General features: G+C 35.1%; 2 protein-coding genes across 2 annotated transcripts; one reads left to right on the top strand and one right to left on the bottom strand.

Annotated features, from left to right (window-relative positions):
* Positions 1 to 9,616: 9,616 nt before the first annotated feature.
* Positions 9,617 to 12,299, bottom strand: LOC104114326 (protein RTF1 homolog). The gene is made up of 2 exons (XM_009624742.4): positions 12,169 to 12,299; positions 9,617 to 11,806 (listed from the first exon to the last, which is right to left on the bottom strand). The coding sequence occupies exon 2, from the start codon at positions 11,764 to 11,766 to the stop codon at positions 9,802 to 9,804; it is 1,965 nt and encodes a 654-aa protein (XP_009623037.1). The 5' UTR covers positions 11,767 to 11,806; positions 12,169 to 12,299; the 3' UTR covers positions 9,617 to 9,801.
* Positions 12,300 to 13,196: 897 nt separating this feature from the next.
* LOC104114324 (uncharacterized) lies at positions 13,197 to 15,824 on the top strand. The gene is made up of 4 exons (XM_009624741.4): positions 13,197 to 13,606; positions 14,695 to 14,862; positions 14,942 to 15,177; positions 15,303 to 15,824. Exons 1-4 carry the CDS (start codon positions 13,319 to 13,321, stop codon positions 15,547 to 15,549), a joined length of 939 nt encoding a protein of 312 aa, XP_009623036.1. The 5' UTR covers positions 13,197 to 13,318; the 3' UTR covers positions 15,550 to 15,824.
* Positions 15,825 to 19,427: the final 3,603 nt, after the last annotated feature.

Genomic DNA, 19,427 nt, shown 5'->3' with positions numbered 1-19,427 from the left:
TTGGATTCCATCCTTTATATCAATGATGAAATTTCAAATGTAAATTCTCAATTTACGATCAAAATAAAAATGAAATAAGTAGTTCTAGTAATTAAAAACCATTCCATTCAGTTTAACGACAATATTGTATTTATAGTGTCCGTGTAACGATATTGTTGGAAATTTGTTTGATACGTATTTTTAGCATATAGAAATGTGTACAAGGAATTAAACCTTTCCTCAATAATTGTTCTATATATTAGTTATTACTTACTCGCGTCACCAACAGTGACAAGAAACGACTCTGATAATCACATCATAACAACTTGGACAAATTTAGTAAAACATAAAAAATAATATATAAGTAAAAGACTTGTAATTAAACCAACTCCGATCTACTTCTGCTTTTTTACTTTTTTTTTTTAGTTGATTGCCTAACGACTCAGCAAATAGAGGAGCTTGTTTGCCTAAATTTGGCACACGATATAATGCACACTCATCATATAAAATTCATATTTGTTTTGCCACAATCAATTTATTATAGACTTCAATAATATGAACTCAAGGCCAAATGCCATACTAATTTGAGGATCGAGAGAAATAACCAAACGCCAACGGTTTACTAACCCACGGAGAAAAACCAAGAAATAAGTGAATTGTTTTTCTTTAGGCATACGATATTCATAACTCAATGGCTCAATTAATTCAGATTTACATGGATAGACTCACTAATACGATAAGTATTTCGTAACAAAAAGTTCTTCATTCCCATCCTCAAATCAATTTGAGACCTGATTCAGAGTAGAAGGATCCCGACCATCCATGGCACAACCTTGGTGGTAGAAATCAACTTACTAGTAAAGTCACTTGTTTGTAACAAACTTTTCTAGTAAATGTGTTTGCTATACTGTTTAGAAATTTAACACTGTCACTCTACGTCTATGAATGGTCAAATTGATTTAGAACAAAATAAGGAGGAGCAACTGAATGAAAGAAATTTCAATCTAACTAAAGTTGGTAGCTATTTTGATGGTATACATTGGGTTAAGAAAAGACATTAGCTCTGACTTTGAAAATAAAAGCAAACTCATCTGAACACAAAAAATTGAGTAACTTTTATGGATTGTTATTCAATTTTGTGTTCATTACCCAAAAGTCATTTTTTTTTTTGTTTCACAAAAATTATTTTACTATGCTCTAGTTATTACAATAGTTATATTGATCAAATTTTATAAAATATTCACCTAAAAAGTCTATTATACCCTTGACATTATAAATTCCCCTATTTATGTAATACCTTATGTATTATATACTGTATAATATATTTTTACCTAGGTATTTTACTTATAATTAACATAATTTAATATTATTTTATTTATTATTTTTATAATGTATTCGACATTTAGTTTTTTCTAAACGTTAATTTTCAAGATATAGAGGTAGTAGTATTAAATTTGTTAGTAACATTACTGTGAATAAATCTCAAGTCAACATTCTTAACCATACCTAATAAAATATTTTTAACAAAAATTATAAAATTAAAGCTCACAGATTTATCAGTCAAGTCATATTCGTTAATCAAATAAACGAAATACCCATATTTAGCACACTGACACATCAAATTAACACTTTTAAAAAAAAAATAATATTAACAGATAAAAGCTTTAAAATACTTAATATTAAACACAAATATATTTGAATTTTTTTTAAAGTTTTACTGACTATGAAAAACTATCATTTGTTAATTAAATCTGTTTTTATTATTTCAAATAAATATTATGTTTGAAATATATCATTTGTTAACTAAATTGTCGTTTTTATATTTCAATATATGTTCATGTTCGAATATGATTAAGCAAATTGAGTGCCATGACAAAATTAAATATACGGATATATTATAAAATAATAAATAAAATAATTAAACTTATTTTAACCATAAGTAAAAATATATTATATAGTATATAATATATAAGGTATTACTCCACATAATGGGAGGATTAATAATGCCAAGGGCATAATAGACTTTTTAGGTAAAAGTTTTACAAAATTTGGTCAAAGTGACTATTGTGATAACTACATCATAATAAAATAATTTTTGTGTAACATAAGAAAAAAAAAGTGACTTTTGGATAATGAACACAAGGTTAAATGACTTTTACGTAACCATAAAAAAAAAAAAAAGTGACTTTAGGATAATGTTATGATTCTTTAATACTTCACCTAACAAAAATCGACATTCATCTGGAAGATATACGAAATAAAATACCTTATGATTTGACTATTAAGGTAACAACATGATTATGATTTAACTGCCTGATTAGCAATTTATTGCTACAATTATTTCCATGATCTGTTTACTCTTTGACCTACTTGTAATATATAAAAAGTGTGGTACCATTGGATCCTAGAAAACCGTCAAAAGAAAATTTAAAAGAAAGATGCAAATACTTGGAATTGTTATGAAAATATTATATTGTGGATGTTTATTCATTACTCCGCTATAGATAATTTTTCTGAAGAAGATTTTCATTTAGTACTCTGTTGAAATTTATCTACAAGCAGCTGATGCAGGCAGGTTGCAAGCAACTCAATGAAATGATTTGTACCAACTTCTTATTAAACAGGTGTTGGGATTTTAAGCTTGTGTAGTTTAAAGAGGGTGAATGAGAAATGGAGGGAAAATGAAATATTTGAGTTTCCTTGGGAAAGGGACATTGTCCCATATCGGAGGAAGAAAAGGCTTTTGATGGGTATATATATAATTGCTCTTCTTCTAGCTCTTAAAGAGTTAAGAAAAAGGCAAGCCTCGCGCCGTCGTCGCTCGCTCGGCTCGGGCTTCGGTTTCGGTCAAAGATTGATTGATTAATCTTTTTGGACAAAATTTCTTTCAATTATTTAATTAATTAATTAAATAATTAACGAAAAATTCAATCCGGAATAACCCATGACCCGCGACCCGGTTCGGTTAGGCCCGTTTTCTTTTTCGAATTATTTTAAATATATTTTTTCCGTAATATTTCAAACACCTCTTTTCAACAGCCATGGCTGTTTCTGAAAGGTTGCAAACCTTTTCAGAAACATTGCCATCAACTCTATAAATAGAGTTTGAATCCCAGAATCTTTCCTTACAAAATTTTCTGAGCTGATTCTTCTTCTTCTTCTTCTTCTTCTTCTTCTTCTTCTTCTTCTTCTTCTTCTTCTTCTTCTTCTGCACAATATTTTCCAGTGTGTTTTACGACCATTGAGTGGTTCGCAGTTCATCAGAGTTTTGGTACATATACACTGGTGAGTTAAATCGTTCTATCCTGGGAGGATATATTCCAGCACCTCGGGTACTTGAGGGGAATAATTTCCTTAAGGACACACTGTGTATTCAGTGGGCTCGATTTATTCCTATACTGTTTTCTTGTTTTTCAGAATCTATTTCGTTAAACAAGTATTACTAACTTTCTATTTTCTTTTTCCAGAAAGTTTAATTGTTTATTATAGCAATACAGAATAATAACAACAGGCAGGTTGCAAGCAGCTCATGCAGACAATTTACAAGCAGCTGATGCAGGCAAGTTGCAAGCAACTCAATGAAATGATTTACAACAGCTTCTTATTAAACAGGCAGGTTGCAAGCAGCTCATGCAGACAGCTTACAAGCAGCTTAAGAAAAGCCTTCCAGCTGCTTCCTGAAAAGCCTCGCATCTGCTTCCTTTCTTCTATAAATAGAGGAGTTTTCAGTTCATTATGAAAATAACTTTGAAAGTTGAATAAAATATCAATCTCCCTCTATATTTGCCTTCAGTTTATTTACTTTTATAATCTTTATTTTATAACACGTTATCAGCACGAGACACTGCCATTTTGAGCACTTACATCGAATTTAATTTCTATTTCAGTATTCATCTCCGATGTAAGGTGACACTCTTATGTCCGTGGTCAGATCTTGTTCATTCCGAGCATCATAAGACAGATTATATCCTTGAGGTGGTGAGTTTTTCTTCTTGGCAGTAGTGATGTAGATATCACTTACATATGGAGTGGCTAAATTTGTGCAATTTAATTTGAGCCTTTTGCTTATATTTTAATATCTTTATCATCGCTTGCTTGGTTATATGTTACGTATACAGTATCTATTTTGGTGTTTGTTTTCATCCTTATTATCTTAATAAAGGATTACAAAGTGGATAACACTGTTAGATCCACTTAAACTCCGGCAGAGTTTGCAAGAAATATACAACCACCAGAAGTGGTTATATTTCGTATATCTCATTGTAACTAAATTTTGTTAACCACCAGAAGTGGTATATGCCTATGACCACCAGAAGTGATAATTTAGGCTTTCTATGGTTACAATTAAAGATAAGCTAGAGAAATATTCTCTATATTATATAGACGCCTCGATTTGTTCCTGAAGTAGTAAATATTTTAAAAGAGGTTGAAGCATCACAATTTGATGTGATTAATGCGCGTTCAGATAATTATGTTCGATTTCCTGAAGGATGAGAATTTTTGATCAATATTAATCAATTCCCTGAAGTGAATGTGATAATATTAATAAAGTCGTAAATATGAACGCGCTCTTGTTGTAAATATATTACAATTCACCTCCAAAAGAGTTAATATGATTGAGAGAACATATACTCAATATTTCATATTTAAAATTTACTCCTGAAGAAGTAGCACAATTGAAATTTCCTCCTGAAGTAGGAAAATATTTTGAAGCAGTGTCTTTCTGTGCTTAAATAAAATAATGAATTATTTAAAGTTATTTTTGAAGTACATTTTCATTCCCTGGAGTGAATGAAAAAAATACCACAATTCACCTCCTGAAGAGGTAGAATAATAGAGGATATAAATATTATTTTTGTGGCATAAAGATCATTGTCGCACGTACCTGTTGTACGTAAAACATCTTGGATATTTTTATTAAGTATCATTCTAAGGCAAAAGCATTCTTGTAGAATGATTTCTACTACAACCACATTAATATATTATGGTTAGTTATTGAGTTCCCCGAAGGAAATAACAACTCGTGTATCTTTCCTTAAAAGATGCAATGACTATGTGATTGCCGCATTAATACAAAATATTCAGATGATAATGATATTTCTCCTTGAAGGAGATATTTGTCACAAAGTTAGTGGTAGAAATATTAAAATTCTTAATTTTCGTCATTTATAAATTTAGAATTAGCTTTATATTGTTCATTTGATTATGATTTTCTCCCATGACACCAGAAGTGTCTGGGCAATATTTGGTAGTACAACAAAAGCTCCCGAAGAGCTAACAGTTTGTCTAGAAGACACATGACACAAGTAGTGTCTGAATAATATTTGATTGTGGACAATAAATGGAAGGCTCCCGAAGAGCTTATTTGTCATTATTGTGGTCAAAACATATGTTATGATAAATCGAAGTTTACTAATACAAATGACTATCATACTGAGACTACAAATGATTGAAAGATTGAAAATCTTCATATTTCTACAATCATATGGGGTAAATATGTATGTGAGAAGTTACCCGCATTATTCTTCAAATTTGTACTATATCATGTATCACAGTATACCAAAAGTTTACTAATGCAAAAGCAATCACAGTAAATCAGAAATTTACTGATACAAAAGTAGCCTCAGTAAATCAGAAGTTTAATGATGCAAAAGTTTATGCCATAGTAAACCAAAAGTTTACTTAGAGATAGCACATGGCATGACAAACTTGAAGTTTTCATCTGCCATTTTTAAATGAGCTATTTGAGAATTCAGATAAGCATATACTGAAGAACTAGAAGATTCTTCAAGAATTCTCTTGTATTGCTTGTTCTCAAAATAACTTGATTATACGAGCTAAAGTTGGGACTAAAATCCCCGAATTCTGGAATATATAAAAGGTGAATATGGACCTATTCACCTATCATGTGAACCACTTATAGATACATATATAAGATGGTTATATGTATGTTTATTGTCAACCTGCAGTTTGTCATTTGAAATTGTCTTTCTCAATTAAGAGCATAATTTTCAGATTATGAAATCAAGATAGTTCATCTTGATGATACTGGTTTATATCCAAGCTAGTTTAGCATTGAATACTTCCTATTAATAGCTAAACTATTGCTTATAAGAACAAAGCCTCATGTGTTGGTCTAAGATTTTCTAAATTACATACAGCAGCACTTGTATGCATCAGACCAACAAAATATGATAAGTCATCCCCTCACAATTGGTTTAGGATCAGAAACCAAATATGTTTACTATCTAATAACTTTTGATGTGTGGTATATGATTAATTTCTCTACCACAATGCACAAAGATATGTTTCCCAAAGAAGATTGGGCATATGAGTTAGTTTTTCTAACATTTGGGGGATGGAATAAAACAACTGAAAAATATGCTATATGAATCGAATTATCATTAATATGATCCTCGCTTAGAAGATAATTCAAGTCAAATGCCAAAAGCATTTGCTGATCCAAAATTAAATATCATATTTCAGCTGCAAATGCTCCTATTAAAATTAAAATTCCTGAAGGATAAAATTTACTGTACGCATGAAGCGTGGTAGACCAATCGGTTCCAAAGGTAACAATCCTTGAAAAGAATAGAAGCAAATGATCATAATAAGGAGGAAATGAGCTCTGGAAGAGCCCACGACATAACATTTCATGAAACTCCAGAAGAAGTTCAGGTACCTGAAAATAAAAAAAGTGATGAGATCTCAACAAGTTATGTCGCTTGTGAACTGATACGAAATGATCGTCGACGATATATTTGATACAATATAGTGCACAATATTGTAAAAGATTGTGAGGATCAGACTTGTAGTCCAGACACCTGAAGATGTCATGTCATTTAAATGTAAGTCATAACCTATATGACTCATTTGATTAATTCTATATGAAGATCCCTGAAGGATTTTAAATGCCTGAAGCAAATTCAAAATCTCGGAAAATGTATTCAATCAGATTACAAAGATCTTTGTACGGTTTAAAGCAATCTAGGCGTATGTGGTATAATCGCCTTAGTGAATATTTGTTGAAAGAAGGTTACATAAATGATGTTATTTGTCCATGTATTTTTATAAAGAAAATGGCATCAGAATTTGTTATACTTGCTGTTTATGTTGATAACATAAATCTTGTTGGAACTCCAGAAGAGCTCAAAAGGCAATTGAATATCTTAAGAAAGAATTTGAGATGAAAAATCTTGGAAAGACAAAACTTTGTCTTAGTCTGCAAATTCAACATTTAGCAGACGAGATCTTTATCCATCAATCTACCTATACATAAAGGGTCTTAAAACGCTTTTACACGGACAAAACGTACCCATTGAGTACACCAATGATTGTTCGATCACTTGAAGTGAATAAAGACCCGTTCCGACCTCCAGAAGAGGATGAGGAACTCCTTGGTCCTGAAACACCCTATCTCAGTGTAATTGGTGCACTTATGTATCTTGCTAATGCTACAAGGCCTGACATAGCATTTTCTGTTAATTTACTAGCAAGATATAACTCTTCTCCTACACGGAGACATTGGAATGGGATTAAGCATATATTGCGATATTTAAAGGGAACTCTTGATATGAATTTGTTTTATGCTAACAAAGGTAGTGCAGATCTTGTTGGTTATGCATATGCAGGCCATTTATCTGATACCCATAAAGCTCGATCACAAATCGGGTACGTGTTTACATGTTGAGATACTATCATATCATGGCACTCCACAAATCAATTTATTGTTGCTACTTCTCTAAATCATGCTGAGATAATCGCTATTCATGAAGCAAGTAGGGAATGGGTATGGTTGAGATCAGTGATTCATTTCATTCGAGAAAAATATGGTTTGGAATGTGAGAAAAGACCCACAATTTTATACGAAGACAATGTTGCATGCATAGCCCAATTGAAGGGAGAATTTATAAAAGGAGATAGAACGAAGCACATTTCACCAAAATTATTCTACACACACGATCTTCAGAAAAATGGTGATATTGATGTGCAACAAATCCGTTTAAGTGACAATCCGACAGATTTATTCACTAAATCTTTACCAACTTCAACTTTTGAGAAGATGGTATACAAGATTGGAATGCGGAGACTTAAATATTTAAAACAAGGTTTTCATCAGGGGAGTAAAATATGCGATGTACTCTTTTTTTCCTTACTAAGGTTTTTTTCCTACGGGTTTTCCTTATAAGGTTTTTAATGAGGCAGCTAGCAATGCGTATTACTAAATATGTGTACTCTTTTTCCTTCACTAGGATTTTTAGGGTTTTGTCCTAGTAAGGTTTTAACGAGGCACATTATCTTTTAATGAACATCCAAGGGGGAGTGTTATGAAAATATTATATTATGGATGTCCATTCATTACTCCGCTATAGATAATCTTCCTGAAGAAGATTTTCATTTAGTACTCTGTTGAAATTTATCTACAAGCAGCTGATGCAGGCAGATTGCAAGCAACTCAATGAAATGATTTGCAGCAGCTTCTTATTAAACAGGCAGGTTACAAGCAGCTCATGCAGACAACTTACAAGCAGCTGATGCAGGCAGGTTGCAAGCAACTCAATGAAATGATTTGCAGCAACTTCTTATTTAACAGGCAGGTTGCAAGCAGCTCATGCAGACAACTTACAAGCAGCTCAAGAAAAGCCTTGCAGCTGCTTCCTGAAAAGCCTCGCAACTGCTTCCTTTCTTCTATAAATAGAGGAGTTTTCAATTCATGAATAAAATATCAATCTCCCTCTATACTTGTTTTCAATTTATTTACTTTTATAGTCTTTATTTTATAACAAGAATTACGATTTCTGTGATCTAGTTGATGATTTGATGGAAAATAAAGTAGGAAATATGTCCGATATAGAAAATGAGCTTATACACGTATGTTGTTCGCCAAAAAGATCATTCTAAAAGGTGTAACATATTCATCTTCTAATAAATTCGTCAAATGACTCACGAAATGTCAAATTCAACTCTTTAAGAATATAAATATATCTTTTAACAAAACAATAACTGATTGTTTAAGTTGATAGAAAAAGCATAAAATTCCATTTTATTAAAAGGATGATTAATTAATATATTCATTTTCTACCCTTTACCATGATAAATTCATGTAATCTGGTGTAAACACCACGTGTATATGTTTTTTTGTCGTGGAATTTCATTAGAGGTGAAGCAAAATATTAGCTACAAGGAATTTTGATATTCGTTTCGAGTTTTAACGGTCCAAATTGATTGCCATTTTTGCTTGACGGAAATGCACAAATCTGGAAAACAAATTCACGAATAAAACGAGTATTTTTCTTGTACTTTTTGGGTAAATTAGAGAAGAAAAAACAAGTGACACCAATGCATTCTTCGTCCAATTTCTCAAACTCTAATGCTGATTCCATTTCCAATCATGCACAGATTATGCAAAGAATCTCTGGATGCAACCAACTCCAATTTGCTCCATGGATGCCAAAATTCCTTTATTCATATCATCTTCTCCACTAGCCAAAAATTGACCCATGTTCTCCTTAACATAAAGTTCCATTATCTTAGTTTTCGGTAGAAAAATGCTCGAAATATTTGAAGGATAATAGTGATGTTCTCAGTAAAGCTTAAAAGGCTCCTGGTAGCTACCAGAGTGTCTTTGCAATGCACAAAGCCAAGAAACATTTCAAAATACTTGATATAACAGTAAAAAGTGCACTCTAGTTTCACAGTTTGTAAATAAATCCCCAGTAACACCAATGCAAAGGGAAGGACACTCCATTTGGCTTAATAACAAAAGCATAGAACAGCTCATATCTAGAAGAAACAGATTGGAAGTGGTAACAGCAGTACATCTCAAAGGAGCCCTCTCCTTCTCTTGTAGTCACTGACACTTAAAGTTAGAGCATGTCTTCTCCCATCATTCTCAGGAACTCTACATCCAACAGTTGCTTCTATCCTCTGTTTTCGAGCCATAAATCCTGCTTGGGATCCTTGAGGCCCTCCGAACTTCTGAAGCACAGCCAATGAGATAGGCAGATCGAAATCATGTAGCGTATTTGATTCTGTTCCTAGATCAACCGGAGCAATAGTATCCACCAACTTTCCAGCACCTGCTGCAGCCTGCAAGGCTGCTGCTGTAGCTTCCATTCCTCCGTCGGCAATACCACCAGCCCCATTATTATCTACAACTGCCAATGCAGCAGCAGCTTCACCATTTGATGCACCTTCTGCTGCTTCATTAGCACTTTTTGCAAAATAATTCGTAGACCTAGTCCACCTTCTCGAGAAGGGATCATACCCAGCCTCACCAGCTTTTAACAGTTGATTCACTGGTCTGAGTTCTGATGCATTCTTGAAATTCTCGACCCTATTCTTTCGGTTCATCTCAGCCAGCCTGCGGGCCTTGTCATCTTTCTCTTGGGCCTTCCTGCTAGCCTCCAGTTCCTGCAGTCTTGCCTTAATTTTCTCAACCTCTGCCTCATCATTCTTCATTTTGGCCACTTCCATCTCCCTTCTCAAACGATCCTTCTCAGCAGCTACATTGAGTGGCCTCCATGTTGCAGATTTTTTCTGTTGCAACATCTGCTTTACAGTGTCAGCAGAGTAAACGAATGTGTTAGACTTCTGTATGGCCTCTTTTTTTTCCAACACATCTTGTTTACTGGGCATACGACCACCACTTCGTTCTACTTCCTTTACCCACTGATCAAACTCATCCCTTAGAGGAGGAGAGTCTGAAACCATAGCCATCTGCCACCTAGCGGCAGAGCTATCATTTCCCCAAACAAGATTTAGAAATTTGAATGTGGTTTTATTTTCTAGCTTGTACTGTCGATTAGGATCTGTGGCATCAACATTGCGGACAATACAGAGCCTATAGATAGGACCAGACCTTGACCTCCCAATGCCAACTCTTACAAAACAACCCACAATTAACTCATCAAAGAAGGGCTCCATAAACCATTTCGCCAGTTTTGACCGCCGAATGGTGATTTCTTTTATATCCTCAAACGTTGGCAACTGTGACTCTGGTGATTTGTCATCATCACTGTCATCCATTCCATCATCGCCTGATGAATCTCCCTCGTTACTGCGTGAATCACTTTCCCCCCTGGTAGGACTACTACCTAGGGCTGCAGCTGTAAAGCTTCTACGTTTGACTGGTGAATAACCCCTGCCTCCAGAACCTTTTCGACCTGCATCCCTCAGTTTCCAGTTACCCTCCGGATCCTGCTGTCTTGCTCGTTTTGCTCGTATCTCATTCAATGCATCATCTCTATCAGCTGCCCTGTCCAAAGCTCTTGTCGATGAGCGCATGCCACGTGAATGTGAAGGGGGTGAACTTGGTTTTCTGGGTTGGCTCCTATTCTTAATTTTTCCAGAAATTTTTTCCTGCAGACTCCTGTCAGATTTCTTCGATGCACGATCAGTCAATATCATTTCTCTATCCAGTTCCGTCATCTGAGCAAGCTTTTGCCTGTCTTCTTCGTCCTTGTAAAGATCACTGCCAATAGAATCATCATCACTATCGCGCTCATCCCCATAACCATCTCCATCATCGTCACCTTCTCCATGACTGCTACGATCATCATCTCTTTCCGGAGGGTCCAATCTCTTCTTGAGAGGAACTTGTGAACCCGAAAGCTTTCTATTCGAATACCCACGATCATCATCAGAATCATCGTCCCTGGAATCACTTCCATCGTCAGAATATGAACTCTTGTGATGCCTTCTAGACGATGGAGGCGGGCGGTTCCTTCCGCCCGTATTCGTTCTACCAGCAGCCTCCAAGAGCAAATCAGTTAACTCTTCTTCCATGATCTTCTATTCCACTCAGCTACTTGGCAAATAACAACAACTTCAAAAACCACGGGAAAGAAGCAAACTTTTAGTTAATATTTCAATAATTTGCCCAAAATGAAACCAATAAACACAATTATTAGCAGATTGACAAGGGAATATTAATTTATAAGTCAAAACCACCCAATTGAAACCCTAAAGCTGGATACAGAATACAAAAAGCACAGGCAAATAAACTATGCTGATGAACCAAACAGGTAACTACCGATTCAGATCCATTCAACTCTATTAATCATTCAAAAATTCTAAATTTCTGCTCAATCAAGCCAAAATTTAACACTAAAATAATTGCAAAGTAAATAACAGAAAGGATAACAACTAAGGGATTGAGTGAGAGAGGGAAAAAAAATAGAGACATACAATTCGATACAGCCGGATTATGACGAGAACGTGGAGAAGTTCGCCGGAGGGAGATGAGAAGGAACAAATTAGGGCGCAGACCAGAAAATGGTTGCGAAGGCAGTTAGCGGTTCGGATTTGGATTTAGGGTCCATTTGTTGGGCTTGGGCTCAAGTTCAGAATATTTTTAAAAGGTTTAAAATTGGGAAATTCACGTCTAAAATAATGGTCGATAAATATATATATTTTATATTAAATATTAATATACAAAAAATAATCATATTTTATGCATAACTAGTGTATATTATTTTTAATCATGTAGTTATCAGTGTGTTTCCATGTCATTAAATGATACCAAAATATCAACTTCTGGCTAAGATGACTTTTGCGAGTGAAATAGCAATAACAAAGTAGTTTTTTGTGACAAAAATCTTCCTTTACGCAGTTTTTATTAATTAATGATTATTTGAGCGATAAACTCCAAAATAATTATACGTAATAATTATCATTAGGACAAGAATTTCACGAGACATATAGCGGGATTAGTGACTAGATGGCCAATCGAATTAATTCAACTATTATCTGGTAATGATTTGATATTTATGCTTTTTTAGGTGTATTTAGTATGACCAAAATCATTTTCCTGAGAAGACTCTTGGGAAATATCTAAAATTTAGTGTCAACTAAATAATATCGCCTATAGGATTTTTTATACCAATGCACCCTCTACTTTTTGTTGGATTTGCATGAATTTGTACTCTTTTTACTAATCTATCGTTAAATCGCTCGTAGCTAATAAAATCTCTTGATAATATGTCGTTAATCCATCAACAACGAATTTTTCTGTTTCGCTACATAACTTGTTCTTCGCTAATTCCTATTTTTTAGTAGTGTTTCAAGAAATTGTCTGTCACTTTATTATTTATTTATGTCTTATGCTAATGCTGTGTTAAATAAATTAGGAAGACGTTTAATTAATATGTAGCATGAATAAGAACACGACATTTATTATTGATAGTGGTTAGCAAGAGTCTCTCTATTTCCTCTGACCATTTATCTGGATTATGAAGTAGTTTAAAATCCCAAATATACGTTTTTTATTCTTTCCCAAAAAAGAAGAGTGAGAAAGAGTGAAAGTGAAAGTGAAAGTCAACACACAAAGAGATCAGAGATGGATCAAATAGAGCACAAATTCGTGGAAGTGAATGAGCTAAAGCTCCATATAGCTGAGATTGGAAATGGGTCAAAACCAGTGGTGTTGTTCTTGCATGGTTTCCCTGAGATATGGTATTCGTGGAGGCACCAGATGGTTGCTGTGGCTAATGCTGGTTTCAGAGCCATTGCACCCGATTACAGAGGTTATGGACTATCCGACCCGTCACCCGAACCCGAGAAGACCACATTCTCTGACTTCGTTAATGACTTGGTTGCTCTACTTGATGCTCTTGGCATTTCTAAAGTCAGTACTTTTGTAGTTCCATTACTATATTTGATCTGAGACTCATTTTTACACTCCTTGATTATAATTATTGTTTTCTTATCTTATATTGCAAATGCATCTGGTGGAACTTTGGATTTGAGCCGTGTTTACTAGTTGACTTAAAGATGCTCATTTTATCTTTGTAATTTGGTTAAACTTATATTAGAGTAAATACCATATACTCTTAATTTGGTTCGAGCCGTGGAAACAATCTCTTGCAGAAATGCAGTGTAAGGTTGCATACAATAGACCCTTGTGGTCCGGCCATTCCCCGGACTCCGCACATAGCGGGAGTTTGGTGCACCGGGCTGCCTTTATCATATACTCTCACTTTAGATGGCATTGGATAAGTTTCTTACTAAACTAACACGGCTAGGGGTTGATACAATTTTTTTTTATTTTTAACCTATTGGTGCTAAATATTTGATCATTCTATACCCTCATCCTTCCCATTTGTTTTTCCAGTATTAATAACGATTATTACGAGAATACCGGAAGTCTGGAAGTAGGAATTGTATTATTTTGTTGAGAAATATATAGGGGCATATTTTGATTTTTTATGATGTGTTAGAGTATAATAAAGTTGTAATTAAGATGAGTAAAAGTGGGTTTCATAATGCTATAGTCCTAGCTCCAAAAGCTTTCTGATCCAACAGAAATCCCGCATTGTGCCTAGCTGATATACAGCTACAGCTAGCTGATCGTATCATTCCATAAGAAAATGGTATATCTGATAGGCAGATCACAGATATTCAATTGACCTTAGTTTTTGGGCTGAAAAAGTAAGAGCAGACGACATTTTGGGATAACGCATAAAAGCAAATGGGACAGATCTAGGGAGAACTGAGACTAAAAGATTGTCCACTGTCTGTTTGCACGAATGGACTTTGAAAGTTTCTTGGATCATCATCAGTAAGAGTGCAAAAAGTGGGAAGTTTCAAGTCAGACACTTTGATTCGCTATGTCTATGCCAAATAATAGGAAATCCTCATGTCGTTATTAAGTAGTTCCTTGTAATCGTATACTTTTACTATTTAGATTCTCCCGCTAACAACTTTAGCTGACAGGTAACTCTAGTTGCTAAAGATTTTGGTGCTAGGCTGGCTCAGATACTGGTTCTCTTACACCCCGAACGAGTCATAGGAGTCGTCACACTGGGTACTCCTTTTGTACCTTTAGGTCCTCGAAAATTTCTCGAGGCCCTTCCAGAAGGCTTCTATGTTTCCAGATGGCAGGTACAGTCATCTTTTTGCTAAAAACTGAATATGAAGTATGTAGTTTTTGCAATTAGGTAACTTCCTTTCTCAAATGCAGGAACCCGGAAGGGCAGAAGCAGAATTTGGCAGACTTGATTGTAAAATTGTTCTGCGCAACATATACATCCTCTTATCCAGAAGTGACATACCAATAGCAGCACCTGATCAGGAGATAATGGATTTAGTGGACTCATCAACCCCTCTACCCCCTTGGTTCTCGGACGAAGACCTTTCGGCGTATGGTGCTCTATATGAGAAATCTGGATTTCAAACTGCTCTAAAGGTTCCTTATAGGTAAGAGACTTAATGCAAATTGCAGATAAGCCTCGAAAAGGCAATTTTGACATTACATGTTCAGTTCTTTCCATTGTACTATTGGTAAGTATTTGAAATAAACCTCTGAATTTACTGTATCACAGGTCACTCAATGAAGAGTTTAACATTTCAAACCACATAGTTAAGGCCCCAGCGCTGCTAATCATGGGGGAGAAGGACTACACCTTGAAATTTCCAGGAATAGAGGACTATATAAGAAGTGGACATGTGAAACATTTAGCTACCAATTTGGAAATAGTGTTCTTGCCAGAAGGTTCCCACTTTGTTCAAGAGCAATTATCAGACCAGGTCAATGAGCTGATACTCAAGTTTCTCAAAAGTCATTCTTAATCTGGATGTTCAGCTTCTTGGATTTTGGAATCTCAAGTATTTCGATGAACTCTGGTGTCAACTGTGACATCCTGCATTGGACAAAAAAGTCTTATATGAAAATTCAAGGGCATCTAACTTTTAGTGCACTGTGTAATAAAGTTAGCCTAGATTTTGAACAATTTTATGTTCAATGGTTCTACTATCTTCCTATCTCAAGGCTAGGCTTTTGATTGGTCATTAGGGAATTGTGGATGCTTATTCTCTTTATGTTCTTCCTTTCTTCTTCCTTGTGATTGTGAGTTCATTGATATTGCTTCCTACTTTAACCTTCAACTGTTGAGGTTTTATTTTTTAAGATGTAATATTCTTAAAATGAGGGTGAATGGGAAATGGAGGGAAAATGAAATTGAGTAAAATTTTAAGTTTCCCCCTCTTAACAATGAGACATTGTCCCATATTGGAAGTGGAAGACATTTTTGGTGGGTATATATATAATTGCTCTTCTTGTAGCTCTTAAAGAGTTAAGAAGAAAGCAAGCCTCGCGCCGTCGTCGTCGCTCGCTCGCTCGGCTCGGCTTCGGCTTCGGCTTCGGCTTCGGCTTCGGCTTCGGCTTCGGATTTGGTTAAATGATTGATTGATTAATTTTTTGGACCAAATTTATTTGTTAATAGTAAATATTAACGTAAGATTATCCGTATTTGTAACGGATATTTTCCAATCCGTGTATTGATAATTTGGCAGCCGGATAATGGTCTTCCCACCATGAAGTGCTTGCTCCACAAACATGTAATGTTTGCTCCACCATGAAGGGTGGACGTTTGGTCTTGCACTCCTTCTTGGCTGCTATATATATGAGCAGCAAATGTTGAAGAAAGATACTCAACTCAACATACAATTCGCTCAACAAATTGGCTATACATTGCATTCCTTCCTCTCAGAACTTCCATACGTTTTTCTGAGTATATACTCCTTCGTTCTGCATTGTTTTTAACTTCAAACAAAGCAACTGTAAGTGTGATTTGCTACCGAACTTTGTGTTCGCCGAAACACTGGGGTTTGAAGTACCGCTACACCAGTGTGTTATTCGTTCTATCCTGGGAGGAAATAATCCATTACCTTGGGTACTAGGAGGGGATTAAATTCCTTAAGGAAACACTGTGAATTCAGTGGGCTCGAATTTATTATTATTGTTTCATTACGTTAACTTATATTTTGCAGAATTAATATTTACAAATACAGCAATATTGACCGGGAATAACAATCTTAAGGAATTTAATATTTATTTCTGTACTTGTGTTATTCTTATTATTCTGCAAACTAAAACCTTTGTGGTTTGTGTACTCCCGTTTTGGAGAGTTAAGCCTTCGTGGCGTTTTGTTGGATATTAAAATCTACGTGATTTTTACTCCAGTTTGAAAACGTGTATTAAACGTTTGTTTGTGTCATTCTTTTACATAAAAGATGATGACTGAAAACGAAAACCAAGCTGTTCCGATGGCGACTGCCAACGCAACGACAAGCCGAACACCGGCGTTGGCACCGGCAGAAAAACCCAAAAAATTTTTCGGGATTGATTTCAAACGCTGGCAGCAGAAGATGTTCTTCTACTTAACTACGTTATGTCTACAGAAGTTCATCAAGGAAGATGTTCCTGATCTGCCGGATAAAACTCCAGATAATGAACGCTTTCTCGTGATTGAAGCGTGGAAGCATTCTGATTTTTTATGCAAGAATTATATTCTTAGCGGACTGGATGATAATCTGTATAATGTATACAGTAGCATGGAGACATCCAAAGAATTGTGGAATGCGCTTGAAAAGAAATATAAGACTGAAGATGCCGGGATGAAGAAATTCGTTGCCGCAAAATTTCTGGACTACAAAATGATAGATAGCAAGTCTGTTATTACTCAAGTCCAGGAATTGCAAGTGATTATTCATGATCTACTTGCTGAAGGTCTTGTAATCAACGAAGCATTCCAAGTAGCAGCAATGATTGAGAAGTTGCCTCCGTTGTGGAAGGACTTCAAAAATTATTTGAAACACAAACGAAAGGAAATGTCCCTTGAAGATCTCATTGTTCGGTTGAGAATCGAAGAGGACAATAAAGCTGCTGAAAGGAGAGGCCGTGGAAATTCAACAATAATGGGAGCAAATATTGTTGAAGCTAACAAAAAGAGGAAGAAGGCTTCTGGTCCGAAATACAACCCAAGCAAGAAGCGGTTCAGTGGAAACTGCTACAACTGTGGGAAAATCGGACACAAATCTACGGAGTGTCGTGCTCCGAAAAAAGACAAGAAAAGGGGTCAAGCAAACATGGTAGTAAACCATGATGATGTTGATAACTTGTGTGTCATGCTCTCTGAATGTAACTTGGTGGGAAATCCTAAACTGTGGTGGTTTGATTCAGGAGCCACTCGCCATGTTTGTGCAGTTAGAGAGGCTTTTGCTACCTATGCTCTTGCTGAACCCGGAGAGACAGTTTATATGGGAAATGCTTCAACAGCAAAAGTTGAAGGATATGGGAAGGTATTTCTAAAAATGACTTCTGGCAAGGTCATGACTTTGAACAATGTCCTTCATGTTCCCGAAATGAGAAAGAATTTAGTCTCTACTGGACTTCTTGTTAAGCACGGTTTTAAGTGTGTTTTTGTATCCAACAAGGTTGTAATTAGTAAGAATGGAATATTTGTGGGAAAAAGGTTACCTCACCGAGGGCCTTTTCAATCTAAATGTAATGGTTGTTGAAAATAATAATAATATTTCAGCTTCTTCTTACTTACTTGAGTCAAATGATTTATGGCATGTACGTTTGGGTCATGTCAATTATAAAACCTTGCGAAAAATGATTAACTTGGAAGTACTGCCCAAGTTTGAATGCGAAAAATCAAAATGTCAAATATGTGTGGAATCTAAGTATGTTAAACATCCTTATAAGTCAGTTGAAAGGAATTCAAATCCTTTAGACTTAATTCACACAGATATTTGTGACATGAAGTCAATACCATCTCGCGGTGGAAAGAAGTATTTCATAACTTTTATTGACGATGGTACTCGATATTGCTATGTTTACTTACTGAATAGTAAAGATGAAGCAATAGACGCATTCAGGCAATACAAAAATGAAGTTGAAACGCAACTTAACAAGAAAGTAAAAATGATAAGAAGTGATAGGGGTGGTGAATATGAATCTCCTTTTGAAGAAATATGTTTAGAATATGGAATTATTCATCAAACAACAGCCCCTTACACGCCCCAATCTAATGGGATTGCGGAAAGAAAGAATCGCACATTAAAGGAGATGATGAATGCGTTGTTGATAAGTTCTGGTTTGCCACAGAACTTGTGGGGGAAGCCATTCTTACGGCTAATCGAATATTAAATCGAGTGCCCCATAGCAAAACACAATCCATTCCTTATGAACAATGGAAAGGAAGGAAGCCCAACTTGAATTATTTTAAAGTGTGGGGGTGTTTGGCAAAAGTGCAAGTTCCTAAACCCAAAAGGGTAAAGATAGGACCGAAAACCGTTGATTGTGTTTTCATAGGATATGCGACAAATAGTAAAGCATATCGATTTCTGGTTCATAAATCAGAAAATCCCGACATTCATAATAATACGGTTATAGAATCAGATAATGCTGAGTTTTTTGAAAATATATATCCGTATAAAAAGGAATGTGAGTCGTTTGGTGAAGGATCTAAACGACCTCGGGAAGAAACAAAAGAAAGTACATGTAATCAGGAGAATCCAAGACGTAGTAAACGTCAAAGAACGTCTACTTCATTTGGACCAGATTTTGTGACTTTCTTATTGGAGAATGAGCCTCAAACATTTAAAGAAGCTATGACTTCTTCGGAATCATTGTTTTGGAAAGAGGTAGTCAATAGTGAAAT

Source organism: Nicotiana tomentosiformis, chromosome 2 (genome assembly GCF_000390325.3).
Source record: "Nicotiana tomentosiformis chromosome 2, ASM39032v3, whole genome shotgun sequence".
Lineage (NCBI taxonomy): Eukaryota > Viridiplantae > Streptophyta > Magnoliopsida > Solanales > Solanaceae > Nicotiana > Nicotiana tomentosiformis.
The sequence above is the reverse complement of the archived record's forward strand: the minus strand, read 5'-3'. Positions and strand labels throughout refer to the sequence as shown.

Bases quoted from the DNA above. Each gene is read 5' to 3' on its own strand.
- LOC104114326 (XM_009624742.4), bottom strand. From the start codon at position 11,766: ATGGAAGAAGAGTTAACTGATTTGCTCTTGGAGGCTGCTGGTAGAACG.
- LOC104114324 (XM_009624741.4), top strand. From the start codon at position 13,319: ATGGATCAAATAGAGCACAAATTCGTGGAAGTGAATGAGCTAAAGCTC. The intron at 13,607-14,694 runs GTCAGTACTTTT...TTTAGCTGACAG, and splicing joins ATGCTCTTGGCATTTCTAAA to GTAACTCTAGTTGCTAAAGA. The intron at 15,178-15,302 runs GTAAGAGACTTA...ACTGTATCACAG, and splicing joins GCTCTAAAGGTTCCTTATAG to GTCACTCAATGAAGAGTTTA.